The sequence below is a fragment of the Hippopotamus amphibius genome, chromosome 5 (genome assembly GCF_030028045.1).
Source record: "Hippopotamus amphibius kiboko isolate mHipAmp2 chromosome 5, mHipAmp2.hap2, whole genome shotgun sequence".
NCBI classification, from domain to species: domain Eukaryota; kingdom Metazoa; phylum Chordata; class Mammalia; order Artiodactyla; family Hippopotamidae; genus Hippopotamus; species Hippopotamus amphibius.
Genome location: NC_080190.1, coordinates 141,033,778 through 141,052,484, shown reverse-complemented (window position 1 = coordinate 141,052,484; position 18,707 = coordinate 141,033,778). Strand labels below are relative to the sequence as shown.

At 33.1% G+C, this 18,707-nt stretch overlaps 1 protein-coding gene across 37 annotated transcripts in view; it reads right to left on the bottom strand.

The window, feature by feature from the left end:
- Positions 1-18,707, bottom strand: part of RIMS2 (regulating synaptic membrane exocytosis 2) — a 577,683-nt gene that overhangs the window by 299,134 nt on the left and 259,842 nt on the right. For all 37 annotated transcript variants that reach the window (XM_057735252.1, XM_057735261.1, XM_057735257.1 and 34 more), the window contains one exon: positions 7,013-7,938. In XM_057735252.1, coding sequence (XP_057591235.1) covers positions 7,013-7,938 — 926 coding nt within the window. The remainder of the gene's footprint in view (positions 1-7,012; positions 7,939-18,707) is intronic.

The window sequence follows — 18,707 nt, the reverse complement described above, 5'->3', positions numbered from 1 at the left end:
AAAATTATTTTGCCAATAGATTAAGTGAATATACAAGAAAGTAATAAATCTAAAAAATTTTACTTGTGAAAGTTTTAGTAATAAAACAGCTAACTGAAGATTTTTTTAATTTTCCCATTAATTAAAATTTATTCTGAAAACTTTTTAGTCCACATGGTTCAGAATTCCTTACATGTTTAATTAGTCTCAAATACCATAAATCAACATTTTTCTCAAATTTCTAATGTATATTTCTATCACTTCAATAGTCTATTTTCTTTATAAACATATACAGTAAATTAATTACTTAAAAATTGCAAGAAACTTGAGATTATACAAGGGGATAAATTTCACTATGGATATTGACATCTAAACTCAGATACATATATAAAGCTGATATCTTTGAGGGTTTGTCTTTTTTTTTTCTTCTTAGCTCTTTATTGGAATATAATTGCTTTATATTGTTGTGCCAGTTTCTGCTGTACAACAAAGTCAATCAGCTGTATTTATACATATATCCCCATATTCCCTCCCTCCCATGACTCCTTCCCACCTCCCTATCCCACCCCTCTAAGTCATCACCCATCATCGAGTTGATCTCCCTGTGTTATGCAGCAGCTTCCCACTAGCTATCTGTTTTACATTTGGTAGTGTATATATGTCAATTCTACTCTCTCACTTCGTCCCAGCTTCCCCTTCGCCACCCCACCCCACCCCACCCCATGTCCTGAAGTCTGTTCTCTACATCTGCATCATAAATTTATTCTTGCCCTGCCACTGGGTTCATCAGTACCGTTTTTTTAGATTCCATATATATATGTTAGCATACGGTATTTGTTTTTCTCTTTCTGGCTTACTTCACTCTGTATAAGAGAGGAGGGTTTGTCTTTAATATTTTAAGACCCAAGCTTATATCTGGAGGTTTGCAGTCTTTCTTCCCTTCTTCTTGTCTAGTCTGCTCTGCAAATTGCTCCACCTTCATATCTACATACACCCTCTCCCAAAAATAAATAAAAGGAAGCAGTTGTGGTACTTTAAAGAGTCTAACAATTACATCAAATATTCACAATTTATAGCTCAGGAGACTGCCATACACAGGTATTCTTGCATTTACTACCCCAGTCGCTCAAGATTTTACACAGAAACAAAAGAGACCTGCAATAATTAAATAAAATCAGTCAGGTTAGGACCTGGAAGACAGGGGAAACTAAAACTCTCCACAATTGATCTTACTGATTAAAAAAAGATCAAACTGGCTATCTTTCATGCAATTGGACAAATGGTTGACAACATAACTATGTAATTAAAAAAAAATTTAATGTTGCATTATAATATTGAGATTAAAATATATCACATAAGAAAATGTGTCATGTCTACAATACATCAATTAGCCACTGAAAATCATTTTTAGACTTTTTTCCAGGTAGGCCAGGTGGAGGAGATGGGGGAGGCAGGAAAAGCTAGTATCAAGTGAGTCACAAAATTCTAATATAAGGGAGTAGCTTTAAAACATTTTTGACCATGATCCACAGTAAAAATATATATATTTTACACCGTGAGCCTCAAGAGTACACATGCAACACTAAAACAACATTTTACAGATCAAGCACCTTTACTCTGTGCAATTCACTTTGATGATTTCTACTCTACCTTATTCTGGTCTCCCTCTTTTTTTTTTTTTTAATACCAGTCATGACTCTCTCAATTGGTTCTGAAAGTAAGAAGGGAAGGAGAGTAAGAGGAGGGGCTAGGGATGGAGGGTTGGAATCTTTGCCCCACAAGAAACATTTGGCAGTGTCTAGAGATACTTTGGGTTGTCACAACTGGGTGTGGGAATGCTACTAGCATCTAGTGGGTAGAGGCTAAGGATGCTGCTAAACACCCTACAATACATAAGACAGTCCCAAAAAACAATTATTCAATGTCAATCATGATAATATTAAGAAATCTGTTCTAGATTATTTAATAGGTAAAGCATAAATAAATTTGGAAAGTCAATAGTACTTTTCAAAATTTATGAAAAATTGTATTTTAAACTTTGAGAGAAATGTCCAACATTTAAATTCAGAGATACTATGACATCACCAATCTAAGACTTGCCTCCCTCCATAATTCAAAGACAAAAAAGTTTGCAATTTTCTAACCGAACACAAAATATGGGGAAGGAATCAATACAGCATTGTGAAAAGCGAACTACATCATACTGAGCTGAGAGATAAGTGTTATGAAACAAACAAATCATATAAAACCAGTTGTGATGACCAATGTTTCTCTCTTCCAAAGTCCTAGAGTACCCATAATACAATGGGCTTACATTGTGAGTTACTGTAGATTCTCAATTTCCGGAAGATAGAAAGAATATCTTACTCATCCTCTTTATATTTTCCATTAGATCCAATCCAATACTCTGCAAGTAACAGGCTCTAAAAAAAGTATATGACTGAAAAAGGAGTAAATAGGTGTCTAGTATTTAGTTAGACATTGGTTTACATCTCAAAATTATATCTCAACAAGTTAAAGAGTATATCCTTCTCAGACTGGAAATACAAGCCCAGTTCAACATGGGGCAGATCCTGGAAGAAGTGAAACCAACATAAACGACCACAATTCATGTGACTATGATTACACTTTCATTCAAAACTATTGAAAGTTGTCTTGCAGAAATCTTGACTATCTTTGAGTATCACAGAATATTAAGTAAATAATCTAAAAATGTTTTTAATACCTACTGTTTTATATATATAATTTTATATATTTAAGTATTTATATATATAATACTATATAATACCTACTGATGATAGATAGATAGATAGATAGATAGATATCCCTATAATTGCCAAACACTGAACATACCATTATATTTATAGATAACGAAACGGACCTAAAGTGGGTAAATAGATAGGACAAGATCAGGTAGGTTAGTGAATAACACAGCCAGGATTTAAGCTCCTCATTGACTCCAAAACTTGTGCTCTTTCCATAAAACCTCCTTGTTACTGTTACACAAATAATGGTCCAATCACTTATAAATTGTAATTATCAGCATCATTTAAAGGACATAGTGAGTGAAAAGACATCTACTGTCAATATGGGTGAAATTCAACATATTAAAATAATAAATAATAAAAAATAACAAATCTCATTAAAATAATGAGATCGATCCAAAGTGACAAATGAATAAGAGAAAAACTAAAGCCACCAAAGCACCAATAAAGCCAAAGATTAAACAATAACAACAACAAAAGACTAGTCAATAGGACAGCAGAGGGAAAAAAAATATAAGTAAATATAAGCTTGCTGTGGATTATCAATGGAATTGTTATTATTTAGAGATCAGGAAAGATCATGCCATATAGCAGAAGTTATAATATGACATACAAAGAATCTTTCTGCAATGATAATGTTGTCTGGTGCCATCTATGCTATGTTGGTTAATGCTTTAGGTTACTAAATCCAAATTTGCTTTGCACACACAAGAACGAAAAGGGACAGAAAAGACAATGATAAGACGTCTCAGTTGTAAAAAACACATTCTCTGGAATTATTTAGCCTAGCAGATAATACACCAAGGGATGACCATCTTTTAAAAGTTGGTTGATTCTCATTAGAATGATGTATCCACATATAAACATACAGGAAAAAAATGCCACTAACAAAACTACTTCAACTATTAGGAAAAATTTTCAAATGTTAGTTAACTATCAAGGGTGAATATGAATCACAATGTTAGATATCTTTAAAAGTAGCTTATTCCCAAGTCAGATTGACACTTTTCCCAAAATAATACAAAATGCTACTTTAATGATGAAAAGTCAAGATATGACACAATTTAATCTCTTTGCCATATTATTCCAGTTTCTCAACAGCTACAACTTCTCCTCACATTGTGGGTAATACCAAACAGGAAAAGGTTATTTTATTGAGATTTCTTCCTCCAAAGCTGAATTAAATTATGATTGCCCAGTGGAAGTACATGTTGGCAGAAATCATACCCTGAAACAAATTATTAGACAGATGAGAAGAAAGACCAACTCTAGTAGTGTCTACTAGGAGCTCAAGTTAGGGGAGAATACCAATATGAATGACTGTAGTTTCCTTCCATATTTAAATAGTTTCACATAGAATTTTAATTTAACTCTATATAGCTTTTTATTTATGTGAGGTTTTTATAAGTGAATACTTCAAAATCCTAAAACAAAGTATAAGCCCTTAGAAGAATATCACATACAAAAAGCTTTCAAGCATTGGACTGGTGCATTTGTTTTGCTTTTTTATATCTTTATGTGGTAAAAGTAAAGGCATTGCTTTAGCAAAGAATAAAAGAAGCAAATAACAGAATCTAAACCAAACCACTATGGATAACAAAACTATCTCTTTCTTATGAAATATGACCAAACTAATGATTATTAAATATACTTAAGGAAGTAATATAGTTTCTGTGAAATAAATTTTCTATATGATCTATGATAAAAGTAAGATCTACACTTTCTCTTTACAGGCTTTCATATTTTAATAAATACAATTTTCCTATTATTTATCATTTATGTGCAACTTGTATGAAATGAAGCTATAACTTGATATTTTTTCACTGTACATTCATTTTCCCGAAGTCCAATTGTTGAATAACTTGATCTCTTCCTCCCTGGTTTGTAGTGCTTTCTATGTGTCTATCGTTCATTTGTTTTAATATGCCAACTTTGGCATAAGGATTATTTTGAGCTGAAGGCAATTGAGAAGCAGCAGATACAAGGAAAGCTCCCTGCCCTCACCATATCTGCCTAAAAGCAGGACATAAAATTTTAAAGGTGTTCCCCATGCCCTCTCTACCAGAAAGGACAGAAGTTAATTACTCTTTAGCAGCCCAGAGATGGCTCCAGAAGAATATGCATAATAAACTTCAGTAGCTCATCCTTCTCTTCCATTAGTTCCCCCCAAAATTTACCTTCCCATAAATTGCACTCCAGAAACTCAAGAAGTCCCTTGCCTTTGTTGTGTTATCTCTCTAAAAATGTATTGTTCTTTTGATAAGATGCCATATCAGCCTAAATTCTAACCACCCCTTTGAGTTTCTTATAGCTGTGTGTATGCACAATGCACATGATGATAATAAACTTCTGTTTGTTTTTCTCTTGTTAGTCTATCTTTTGTCAGCCTAATTTACAGGGCCCAAGTCAATGAAATTAAGATACATAGAGGGGGGAAAAAAAAGAGCTAAGTTTTTTTCTCCTCTACAACTTCCATATTAACTTTAGAAATATGATACTCTAAGAAACCAATTGGGATTGTGACTAGAATGTTATTAACCCCAAAAGAGTGTTTGGAAAGAACATGCATCTTTATTTATAGTATTTAGCCTTCTCTACTAGGAACATAAAATGAATCTCTACTCACATCTTCCTTTATGTTACTCTGTGAAATTTTATAGCTTTCTTCATGTAGGCCTCCCACATTTCTTATTAGTTATTTTAAAATCACATTTTCTGCTTTTAGGTCAGAATGGGAAATACCTTTCATTTATATTTTCTAACTAATTATTTTGGTACAGTAAAAGTGATTCTATATTAATTTCATACCAAGCTGCCATCTTGAATTTCTTTATTGATTCCTATTGACTCTTATAAAGAAGAAACTAATTATTCATCAAATGGTGCCAGAAAATTCTGTGTGTGTGTGTGTGTGTGTGTGGTGTGTGTGTGTGTACTTGGGGGGAACAGGCTGGTACAAGGGATTCATGTTAGATACCTATCAGGTTGTATTGTGGCGTTCACCAAAATAAATTAGAGAAAGATTAAAAAGTTAAAGTTTAAAAAAATAAAAAAAATGAGAAAGTATACAGTTAAATATTTAACTGGGGATGAATAAAGAGTTTCTAGAGATAAAAGGAATGGAAAAAAATCACCAAATATGAAAAGACTTAGCTATACTAAATTCATTATTTCCAAATGACCAAAGAAAATTATTAACTAAACATAAAAATGGGAAATACATTTGGAACAGATGACAGCTAAATGGGTAAAATTCTAACCATATAAAAATATCTTATAAATCAATAAGAGCAAAACTAATTAATACCCAATAGGACCATGGGCAGAAGAAATAAAAGGAACAAACAGACAATTCATAGAAGAATATGTCAAACACCAATAAACATACAAAACATTCATCTTCACAATCAAATTCAAATTAAAATGACAAAGATAGTATTTTTTGTGGTCTATTCAAATGGCAAAAATTTGGTGCATCAAGACTGAAAACTCAAGCACATCTGGCAGGAGAATGGAGAGCAGGTTGGTAATCTGAATAAAAAGCTTAAAAGAATCAAAGCATGAATATGTATTTGTGAAATACTCGGAAAATAGGCAAAAAATTATGTATAAAGATAGCCATTATAATATTATTTATATTAGTCATTGGAAGCAACTGCAATGACCCCAGATAGATGAATAGTTTGTGGTACACCCTTATGATAGACCACTAGTGCAGCCATTTAAAACATTCCTGAAAAACATCTAAAGGCTTGGAGAAAAAGCTAACGGTATGGTATCAATTTTGTAAATATGTAAAATATACATGCATCGGAAAAAGGGAAGAAAATACAACAAAATGTTAGCAATAGGTATACCTGGGGGAAAGGATTATGGATAGCTTGTATTTCATTCTCTACAATGAGCATTTTTTCAGATGTTCTATAGTAAACATATTATTCCTTTTGAAAGGAAACAAAAAAATGTTATTTTTACAACCATAGCTAATAGGTATATTTAAATATGCCATCAAGTGATGCAAGAACCTTTTCAGAAACAAAGCAAAAAACCAATTGTTAAAAAAAATCTATAGACTTTTCTTCTACATGAATTACCAAAGATACTCACTTTTTAAAACAATTTTCTTCACATAACCAGCATCATTAAAGAACTTAAAAATAAAAGTAGTAATATCTAACTATTAAATGTCTACTCAGAAATACAACCGAAAAAGAAAACCCTTATCTAATCAATTACAGGAAAATGTGTGCTTAGAATAGAGTGCTTACCTTTTTCACTTACACTCTCACTTTCAATCTCAACATCATCGCAACTTGTATATTCAGGTGTAGAAGCTAATTCCTCCTCTGAACTGCTCAAGGAAACCTGGCGCATTTTACCTCCTTTCTTTGATTTATGAGGCTTTGGTGGTGGAGGTCTCACTGACTCTGACTGGTCAGAACTGAGAGAATCATTCCTTAACATTGTTTCCATTTTTTCACGTTTTGTTTTCCTCACAGCAGAGCTAGGATCCAAGTGGTGTTGTTTCCTTAGTGAGTCAGTACGTCTCATGTCTGGTCTATCAATGGGTATTGGACTCCTCCGGGGGGTAGGAGGACTATGGTTTGTGGTCCTTTGTGGATAAGAACTCGGTCCCTGAGCCTCTCGAGTTCTTTCCATTGAATAAGATCGCTGATTTTCCATGGCAGCTCTACGTTCAGATACAGATCTTTGCCTTGATGTTCGTTCCATCCTTAACATAGAAATCCTGGAGTCTTCCAGCTCAGCATTTGCCAAAGAAACATCACTGTGCCTTCTCTCATGCCTGGCTCGTGACACTTCAGCATGGATACGCATTTGTTCTTCATAGGGCTGTGGCTTAACTGGATAACGGGCCAAATTTGGATCACTTCGATAGCGTGCCTGGTATTCCTCCTCTCTCCTTTGTCTTTCATACTCATCTCTGCTCTCCACATCCTCGTCATCTACAATATATTCTTTGGAATGTCTGTGACTTCTCCTGTTGGAGTCCCTATAATTTATATGATCAGACTCTTCATAAAACTGAGCTTCACGCTGAGACCTCCTATCAGCATAATCTGATGGAGATCTAGGCATTGCGCTGTCCGAAGTAGCATACTGTGAATATTCTTCTCTTTCTTCCCTTTGGTCGTATCTTCTATTCTGATCTCTGGGCACTGATGGACTTCTTTTCCTAAGTAATCAAAGAAAAAGAATGATGAAAAGAGCAGAATTTAAGTAATTTCACATTTTACTGGTTCACTGGCAGGTCGATGGATAAATTCAAATAGTTCTTTTGCTTCTCTTTTTTTAAAGTTCATTTTAAAGTCATGCCATAACAAAAGTTTCACTAATATTCATTTTATTCAGTTCAAATAGGAAATTTAAAAGGTACTTTTAATATGCTTCTTAAAGGCCTGGTACATCCCATATGGAATTACATTTGCCCTGAAATTAGATAATCAACATCACACTATGCTGCTGCAAAATAGCCTTTATTCTAATTTCTTGGCTTGGCTCAATACACTGAAGCTGTCTCCCAATTGTTATTCAGAAGCTTAGAAAAATTCCACCTTCCTTTCTCTCTGTTCCTGACATCTTGATTTCATAGTCACTTGAAAACATGATGAAGTCAAACAGACTCAGCTCAAGAGTTGAATGCTGTCAGCTAAAACTAAGGATTGGCTCTTAAAAATCACTCCTCATTCATCATCTACCTAGATCACTCCTAGTGTCGGTTCATCTAAATCTTCATCTTACTATTGTATCTCCAATCCTTTACTGCTCTAACTTGAGATAAGTAATTTAAATAAAAACCAACTATAATGATGTATTCATTTAAAAAAGAAGTCAGAAAGATCTGCTATTTTTATTCCATCTTCATGAAATTAAGGCCAGCTCCATGACACTTCTCTGTCTTCATAGCTGACACCTAAAAAGGTCCTTACAGCCTCAGGGGAAGAGAGTGCTTATTAAGTTTTCAACCTGCCCCTCTAACACCAGTACAACCTTGTAGACCTTGCAATCACACATCATACTCTGTCAATAAAATATTCATGCTGGGAAAATTGGACAGCAACATGTAAAAGAATGAAATTAGAACACTTCCTAACACCATACACAAAAATAAACTCCAAATGGATTAAAGACCTACATGTAAGGCCAGACACTATAAAACTCCTAGAGGAAAACATAGGAAGCACACTCTATGACTTACATCAAAGCAAGATCCTTTTTGACCCACCTCCTAGAATCATGGAAATAAAATCAAGAATAAACAAATGGGACCTCATGAAACTTAAAAGCTTTTGCACAGCAAAAGAAACCATAAACAAGACTAAAATGCAACCCTCAGAATGGGAAAAAACAGTTGCCTACGAAACAACGGACAAAGGATTAACCTCCAAAATATACAAGCAGTTCATGCAGCTTAATACCAAAAAAGCAAATAATCCAATCCACAAATGGGCGGAAGACCTAAATAGACATTTCTCCAAAGAAGACATACAGATGGCCAACAAACACATGAAAAGATGCTCAACATCACTAATCATCAGAGAAATGCAAGTCAAAGCCACAATGAGGTATCACCTCTCACCGATCAGAATGGCCATCATCACAAAATCTGGAAACAACAAATGTTGGAGAGGGTGTGGAGAAAAGGGAACTCTCCTGCACTGTTGGTGGGAATGTAAGTTGGTACAGCCACTATGGAAAACAATTTGGAGGTTCCTTAAAAAACTACAAATAGAACTACCATATGATCCAGTCATCCCACTCCTGGGCATATACCCAAAGAAAACCATAATCCCAAAAGAAACTTGTACCATCATGTTTATTGCAGCACTGTTTACAATAGCCAGGACATGGAAGCAACCTAAATGCCCATCAACAAATGAATGGATACAGAAGATGTGGCATATATATATAATGGAATATTACTCAGCTATAAAAAGGATTGAGATGGAGCTATACGTAATGAGGTGGATAGACCTGGAGTCTGTCACACAGAGTGAAGTAAGTCAGAAAGAGAAAGACAAATATTGTATGCTAACTCACATATACGGAATCTAAAAATGGTATTGATGAACTCAGTGACAAAACAAGAACAAGGACGCAGATGCAGAGAATGGACTGGAGAACTCGAGGTTTGGGAGGGGGCAGGGGGTGAAGGGGAAGCTGAGACGAAGCGAGAGAGTGGCACAGACAAATATATACTACCAACTGTAAAATAGATAGCCAGTGGGAATCTGTTGTATGACAAAGGGAGTTCAACTCGAGGATGGAAGATGCCTTAGAGGACTGGGACGGGGAGGGTGGGGGGGACTCGAGGGAGGGTGGGGGGGAGTCGAGGGAGGGAGGGAATACGGGGATATGTGTATAAAAACAGATGATTGAACTTGGTGTACCCCCCAAAAATAATAAATAAATAAATAAAATTTTAAAAAAAGAATAATAAACTAATTATGTACTAAACTTCTTAAAAAGAGAAAAAAAAAATATTCATGCTGTCCTCTTCTCTGGCAAAACTCAGATAACGGCAATCACTAGTCATAAGAAGCAATGGAATTGGAATCCTGAAGATGACAGAAAAGGTTTAGAATAACTGTCAAAGAGATTCTGTCAGGACACATGAAATAGTGGGGTCAGTTGAAGTTAAAGATGAGCAAGATTAGATAGCTCAGTTGAGAATTTCTTAGACAATATTTTTTTGATCCAAAAGAAAAAGCAGAGTAAGGACACACATGACCCAACCCAGTAATGTCATCATTCTCCTCTAAAGTCTCTTCTGTATCACCCAATCCTTTTCCCTCATATCTGGAATGCAGTTTGCCAGTGCATCAGTTTGCGCTCATTAACAAAAACAAAAGTCACTCTAGGTTTTCCAGAAAGTGGGGGTTTCAATATAGAAATCAAAACTACACAACTTTTGAACCTACTAAGGAAGGAAGGCCAGAGAAGTTAATGCTGTTCTTAGCCTGGAGAACCAAAGACAGGGTTCTCAAAATGGTCACTAGGAAACTGCTGTGAATTCCAAAAGTCTTGAGGAATTTGCCACCAATTACCTCAGTTGTCTACACCATTAGGGTGGTCAATTAAAAGGAGTTTAACCCAGAAGTCACTAAGACTTCCATACCTGCATATCTGCCTGCCAACAATTCTGTTTGACAATCATGGTTTCTGTAACTCTTCTACCTTTCAGATCTCACTCATGTGCATTGCTAGGGTTGACTCTAACCTAGAAACATAAAGGGAAAAGTACTGCAGTAAAAGAAGGAGCTGGCCTGTTTCCTTAAATGTTTTATGGTTAAGAAAGTGTATGTGCTTTTTTTTTACATTTATATTCATACATTTACATATAAAACATTTAGGACTTAATTACAAATCTTTTAGGTTACAATTGTCACATAAAACCATAGACTCTTACAGTCTAAAATATAGTCTTTTAGTCTAAAATATAATCAAAACAGAGCACTCAAAATAAATTATACAGTATTAACCTACATAACATCCTATTTATGTATCTGTTATGCATAGTTCATTTTACTTTTTGTCATTTTTATAATATGAATAAAGAAAAAATACTCTAGCATGATAGCAGTGTATCATGAAAAGAACACTAGAGTTAAGGGATCTGAGTTTCTTAGTCCTACGTCTGCTATTAACCAGTTACTTGAACTTATATAGCCATTTAATTTTTGAGAGTCTGTGCTTTAAAGTGAGAGACATAGATTATACACATTAACTCAAATACTATTTTAACAAGTATGTATTAGGGAAGAACTAAATGCCACATACTATAATATAAAATAGGAATACAGAAATGATTAAGAGATGACCCTTATCAGAAGCTGAGTGATTCTAAAACCTTCTTCCACTGCTTAGAGATTATGATCTTATAATATTGATACCACAACTCCATCAAGTTAATATGCCTAAATGAAAGCTTAAAGCATTGCAAAAAATAAAAGGATACTCTTATCAAGATGTAATTAACTGACTAGTGCCATTTTTCAATATACTCACATCTCATTAACTAGCTACTTACCTACTTACTATACTAAATATATATATACTGAGATAAATGTGAATTTCTCTAGGGAACTCTAAAGAATAAGCAGTTAAATTAGTTCCTTCTCAAACTGACCATCTAAACTCCACTAGATTAGCTGTAATGTAGACTTTATGTTAGGAATTCAAATACATTTCAGTATGTTTAAAATAATATAACAATTTTTTCCAATCTAAGTTAATAAGTATATTCGTCTCTAAAAATACGTTATTCACAAAACTAATTCAATATAAAAAAACTGACACTGTTTCAAGAGTAAGACTAGTGTTTCTCAGATTTATATGGTACATAAGAAAAGAATTTTTTTAATTTCATTTACAGATTGCTTAATTAAATTTTAATTTCCTTAAAATTCAGTGTGGACTGAATAGGAAATTTTATAGCTATATATAAGCATATGAATTTTGGAAACATAAAAAAGGAAGTAAAATGTTATTTGCTAAATGAAAGCAGTAGCATTTCATTACAATAGGCCAATAAGATCAGTTCATCAGCTAGAGCTCACTTTTGTGCCTTTGTATTTCTCCACCATAATATTATTCATCCTATTTATAATTACCTAATTAGTGTTCTATACTGACCATATTTCCCCAGCATAATACTACTCATCCTACTTACAATCACCTAATTAGTGTTTTATACTGTCCACTAGACTTCAAATTTTGAACCAGAAAAGACTATGTCTAACATACCTTTGTACCTCCAGTATTTATTCAGTCACTCAACAAATATTTATTTAGTGCTTACTATGGGGCCAGGTATGATTCTCGTTGCTGGAAATGCAACAGAGAAAAGACACATAAGGTCTCAGCCCTCAAGAAGTTCTTTCTAGTAGGGAAGGTAGACAGTAAGCATATAAACAAATTAAGGTAATTTCACATAGTGGTTAAGTCCTATGGAAGAGAACTGAGACAGGGTAAAATTACAAAAAGTGACTAAGGGAAGCTACTTTCAGTGAGGAAGGTCTTTCTGAAAAAGTGCATTTGAACTAAGACCTGAATAACATAGTTACACAATATGTAGCCTATTTATGTAAAACATACAGCTTAGCTGGAAATGTTCTGGGTATTCTCATTAAGTTGCTATTCTTTTCTTTCCTTTTTTTTCACTCAAAGCTGCTTTATGAAATATAAATCTACTGAATTCTTAATTGTTCTTTTATTAAATCAAGGATTTTCTAGGGTAGTTCATCTCTAGAACCCATCTAAAAGCAGTCCACTAAGCCTTTTTCACATGTTCCTCCCCTTCAAAAGATTTCATGCTCCCAAACTAAGTAAATTGGAATTTACCATATTTGGTAAATACTTCATTATATTTTATCTCAGTTGAAAGTCAAAAGAAAAACATGCAGACTAAACCAAAATGAATGGATACTGGTTTTACAGTATTATCAAAAATACTTACATGCCTAAGATTGTTAATACGAATTAATCTCTAAAATGTGGAACTTAAGGCCATACAAGAAAGTGAAATGAAAAATTTCAGAAAATGTTCAGGGAAAAATTGGATATTTTAAAGGACGGACAACTTAATGACGGCATTCCTCCTCACTGCACTTCTTCCCTAGGGAATCTTAACCATTTCTATCCAGAAATGTCTATAATACTCCTTAAATCTTAAGTTTCAAGAGGACAGGCAACCTGGATCTAAGGAGACTGACACATAGTAGGTGCTCAAGCTGCTGAATTAAAGAACTGATTGATTAATTCTCCCTTAGATGATCTCTACTTTTCATGGCTTGCTCTCCTCTTCTGTATTCAAACCCATTATAGGCTAAAATAGTCTAGTTCTTCTTTTTCCCCTACTACTCCCACGGCAGTAATAGGGCCTTAAGTGAAATGAAGAAACTACTTTTATTAGTAGTAAATTTAGCTCTATTATATGTTAATTTGGCCTTTGTTGCTGGACTTCAGACTATTGTTTATAAAATGACTTCTTTGGCAAAAATGTATTTTGAGCATCAATCCCTTTGGAACTAAACATTTAGAACAAAATCTCTGTGAATTAGGGATTTCTAGTGATATATTTAACATCATGCTGGGTATTACAGGACAGAAATAAGAAGAAAAAAAGGAACACTTCATTCTCTGAGGAATTAACATAAATTTTTGAAAGTAAGTAGGGTAAAAGTGAATATAGTGAGCTTTTATAAATAGGAAATATATATCCAGTTGTATTGATAAATAAAAATATTTATTCATTACACAATTCAATTCTAAAAGAAATTTTATTATTAATTAGAGCTTAGCAAACTATTTAAGTGCTTCTTAAAGATCATACCTTAGGAAAACTGAATTCAATATTTAATTTAGCAACCACTTTTTTCTAGAGATTATAAAATTTGCCTGAAGCATGCGAATCATACTGTAGATGCTGATTTGTACTGGATTTAAGTAAAAATAGAACAGTGTTCATGATTTCTGAAATTGGGATGACTATTGTCACTGTTACTTAACAAAGAATTGGGTTTTTAAAAATATGCTTTCAGGTGGAGTACCTGATAGTATATTAAAGCCATGCAAGAGGCAAGGCAAGATTTTATTCTAAGAATACTCTTACCAAACAATGAAGAACCTGCTATCAATTATTCCAAAATATTCAAATACTCTGTCAAAACAATTTTGCCAATTATATCATTAATTATTTCATATATACTTTCTATAAATTAAAATTGCTATATTTCTTAGACACTATATTTTTTCAAGAAATGAAGAAATCCATGAAAATATAAGTACTATATCTCTAATCTCTATCTTCATTACTGGCCTTTATAAGCAGGCCTTAGTATTTATTATTATCACATGGAAAGCATTTAATAGGAAAAAGAATATAGTGATAATCTGTATACTTCTATAAACAATCATAAAGCATTTAACAGTATTTAACCCATAAATTTTAATTCAGAAGAATGGATCAATTCATCTAAGATGTTATATTCCACTTAATCCTTCAAAGACCCTGAGAAATTAAAAGGCAGAATCCAGAATTATGACTTTTTAGAATAAAATGTATTTGTGACATTACGTACTGCCTTAATTTTCACTCCTATTCATCAATCAATCTCTAGTTCTAATACATAACAATACCAGTATCTACTTACATTCACTTTGCATTTACCTAATATCTGTTCATCTTACTTCTCTTTATTAAAACCTAGGTTGCTACAATTATTTTCTCTTTTACCATATTATAGTAATCTTAACTGGAACCAGTTTATAAAAATCATATACAGAAATATCTTAAATCTACTTTAATCAGTAGCATTTCTTGTTCATTGCTTATAATTTTTTTGTCACCTGGACTAACTATTCAATCTATTTCTAAATATTCTAGCTGTATATTCACACCCACTCCATTGTAAATGTCTGATTAGGCATAATAGTTTGAGCAAGAAGCTCTATCAATTAGTCTCTTTAAAATTCCATGTCTAAAAATCATATTTACTGATAAACACCAAATAAAAAGATTCTCTCCCAATTAAAGTCACTTTCAACAACTTCCCAAAGGCAGTCTCAGTTTATATACTGTATATTAATTCATGATGTTTTTAATATTAGTTTCCATTCTAATATTTACAATATTTAATATCCTATGTGGTTTGTGTTATTATATTACCTAGAATACTGACCATATATACTATAAAATAATCATCAAGTTTCTGAAAATACAAACATTTGAAAACATTTACAATGACATTGAAAGGTTACATGGAAACAAGTTTTAAAATTCATGTATTTTTAACTCTTAAGATCTACACAATTTTTAAGAATCATAATGACATTGAGAGAAGAGTGAAGAATTTGAAGATAACTAATTTCTGTAAATTCAAATCTATGGTATTACAATTAAGCACTACCTATAAGAAAATCTCTTACTTATAATGTTTATTAGTAGAGATTATTAAATAATTGTCATTTCATTAAAAAAAAAGAATAGAAACGACATTTGAAGAGTCAATCTGAAAAACCTCCAACTTTTTGAAGGCTTAATAGAGCCTAAATAATAAATTGAAATGACACTGCATTAATTCAATTACACAATGCTGACCATATAGTTTAAACATAACACTGCAATCAAATTCTGAAATTTGAAGCTGTTAAGACACATTAAATCAAAGATTTAACAGAAACATATGATCCTGTAAAACATAAAATATGAGGTTCTAGTCCTATAATTGCTACAAAAAGGAATTTTAACAAATCAAACAATTTATATTCAACATAAAGCATGAAAAAAAACCAATCTTTTTTTACATTTCACAGTATTCAACACATTTTCATAGTTTTACCTTTCGCTCAACCAATGCACATCTGTCGAGCATGAAGCATCATGTTGACAAAAATACATCAACACTATGCCAGGCAGTGCTTTCATTTAATCCTTCTAGCTCTAGCAAAATCATAGAAGCCATCCTTAATCAGATGATTTGAAAGTCTCTACTTGCTTACGATCATTTTATTTCAAAACTCAATTACTAAAAAGTTACACATAAAACAAAACTCATTCACGGACGGAGTCATAAAATCCTTAGTGATGGGCCTGTTAAGAAAAAGGTTATTCTTTAATGCTGTTACTATGTGGCTGTATATAGCTCAGGTCAAGTAAGAATGTACCCTGTAAGAAGGATTATGGTACTTAGCTGATTAGTGCTTCACAATACTGAACACCAAATGCATCCTACATCCAAGGCATTTCTGGGCACTATACTTAAAACGGACAGATTCAAAAATTGCAAACCAGGTTCTCCTATGTGAATTACAGTATTTCTAAAATAACAGGATTCATTGTGTTTGCTACTGATGTCCACCACACTGCTTTCACTATCAAATGTAGAGTGATAATAAAAGATGGCGATGGTTTAACATGGCTACCCTATCACTTCTTTTCAATTATTCAATAACAAGTTTCTTATTCTTTACGAAAAAGAGATCGCTGCCCTTAAGGTATAACAAAACAGGAAGCAGCAGTTTCTACAAAAATTTGATAAAAAATAATGTGTTCCATGAGCTAAGAATTTGGTTAGACACAGTTTAAACCAAGTTTTGCTCACTTTATTACTTCAATGTCTCTATTCAGTCATTCAAAAAACTAAAAAAATAGAAAAAAGATAAAACCATGGCTTCCTTTCCACCAAAAGCCAATTACCAAGATGTTAATATTATACTTCTGAGAATTATGTTTAAGTGATTCCAAATAAACTTATATAAAACAGAGAAAAGGTCAAGTGTTTGAAGAGTAGGGAGAGATGCAAAAGTAGTGTGCTGTGTTTTGGTCTCCCGAATTTCAAGTTTAAATGAGGGTTTAGGAATATGCTGTAGCACCATTCAACTACTTATGCAGTATTCATCTACAGAATTCTCTCCTTGGAGGCATGGGGAGCAGGGAAACAGATACAGTCATTTTTACCCTCTGAGATTCCTAATATAGACTTGCAGACTATTCAAACAGAAATGCAACAAAAATTCAAGTTAATTCATTTTCACAGAAATATTAACCAATAATAAGATTCAACCACTTAGACCCCACAGTTCATATCAAACTGAAAAAAAAATTCCACATGATATTTTGATTCTTCCAAGCTGATAAGTCCAGAAGACTTCAGAAACAACATTACAGTTGATGCTATGATAGCAAACCGTCTTCTTTACTTTTCCTTCCATTCACTTTTACCCCTTCAGTGAGCTCTTGGCAGTGTTTTCCCAACTGTAATACACGCTCTGCTGCCCTTCCTCTCCTCTCCCATTAACCTTGTTTCTAGCGCCTCTTATTTGTCCACCTCAGACTGTCATTCGTTATTATTTCTAAAACCACTGCTGCTTTCCTTTACTCTCTACAGATCGTTCTAGGTCTCCAATTTCTTCTTCCCCATCCTTTGAAAGTTATATTGCCCTTTTCTTTTTATTGTCTTTTTTTAAACTCTTTACTTTGACTTTTTTTTTTTCAATTATTCTTTAAGTAAGTACTTCACATGCATTCAAATTTATGAAGGCCCAATTTGGGGTTTAAAAAGTTTTCATGAAAATATTACAAGTTTAGTATCCACTGACCATTTCAGAAGTACAAAATAAAAATATCCTATGAATCAGATACAAGCTTAAATTATTTTTATTTTATTCATGACAATATTTTCAACTTATATTTGAGAGATGAAGACAGTATATGCAAATCTCTAGAAAATGGTGCACAAATGATGCTCCCTTATAGTAACACATTGGGCCACTCCCCTCTCCCCACTATCCCTCCCAAAACTGCCATGTCAAAAAGAGACACAAAGACTAGGAATCATCCTGTACTAGAAGATAATTTAAACCTGTAGTAATTTTATTTCCCTTCCTTAAGGTGCTCTAAGTCTATGGCAGCCTTAGAAACAATCCTGCAATAAAGATTCATTGGAATCAATGCACAGAAGTACAATGAGCAAATAGGAGAAATAAAAGAGGGAAAAAAAGAGTAAGTAAGTTCATCTAACCTTCTGTAATCGTCAGAGAAGAGCCCTAGAAAGAGTTATTTTGTTCTATTTTCCCCTGAACACTTTATATTCTTTTAATATTACCATCCCTTTATTGAACTTCAATAATTGGTTTCATACACTTGTTCCATTCTCTCCTATTTCTATTTGCTCCAAAGAGACAACAGATTTTTGGTTAGGGCCTGCAACTATAGTTATTCAGAGAAGAGAAATGTTTTCTTATAAAAGGAAACAAACATATCTAGAAGTATATATCAAATTTAAAAAGAGATGCTGTTTATCTGCAAAGCAATCATGCATATAATTAATTTTCATCTTAAGTGTTTTTTTCCTCATTGAGAAAAAAAATCATATAGTGTTTTAAAATATGGAAAACACAGATAAGTGGTTTTAAGGAGAAGCAGCATTTTTTGCCTCAGTT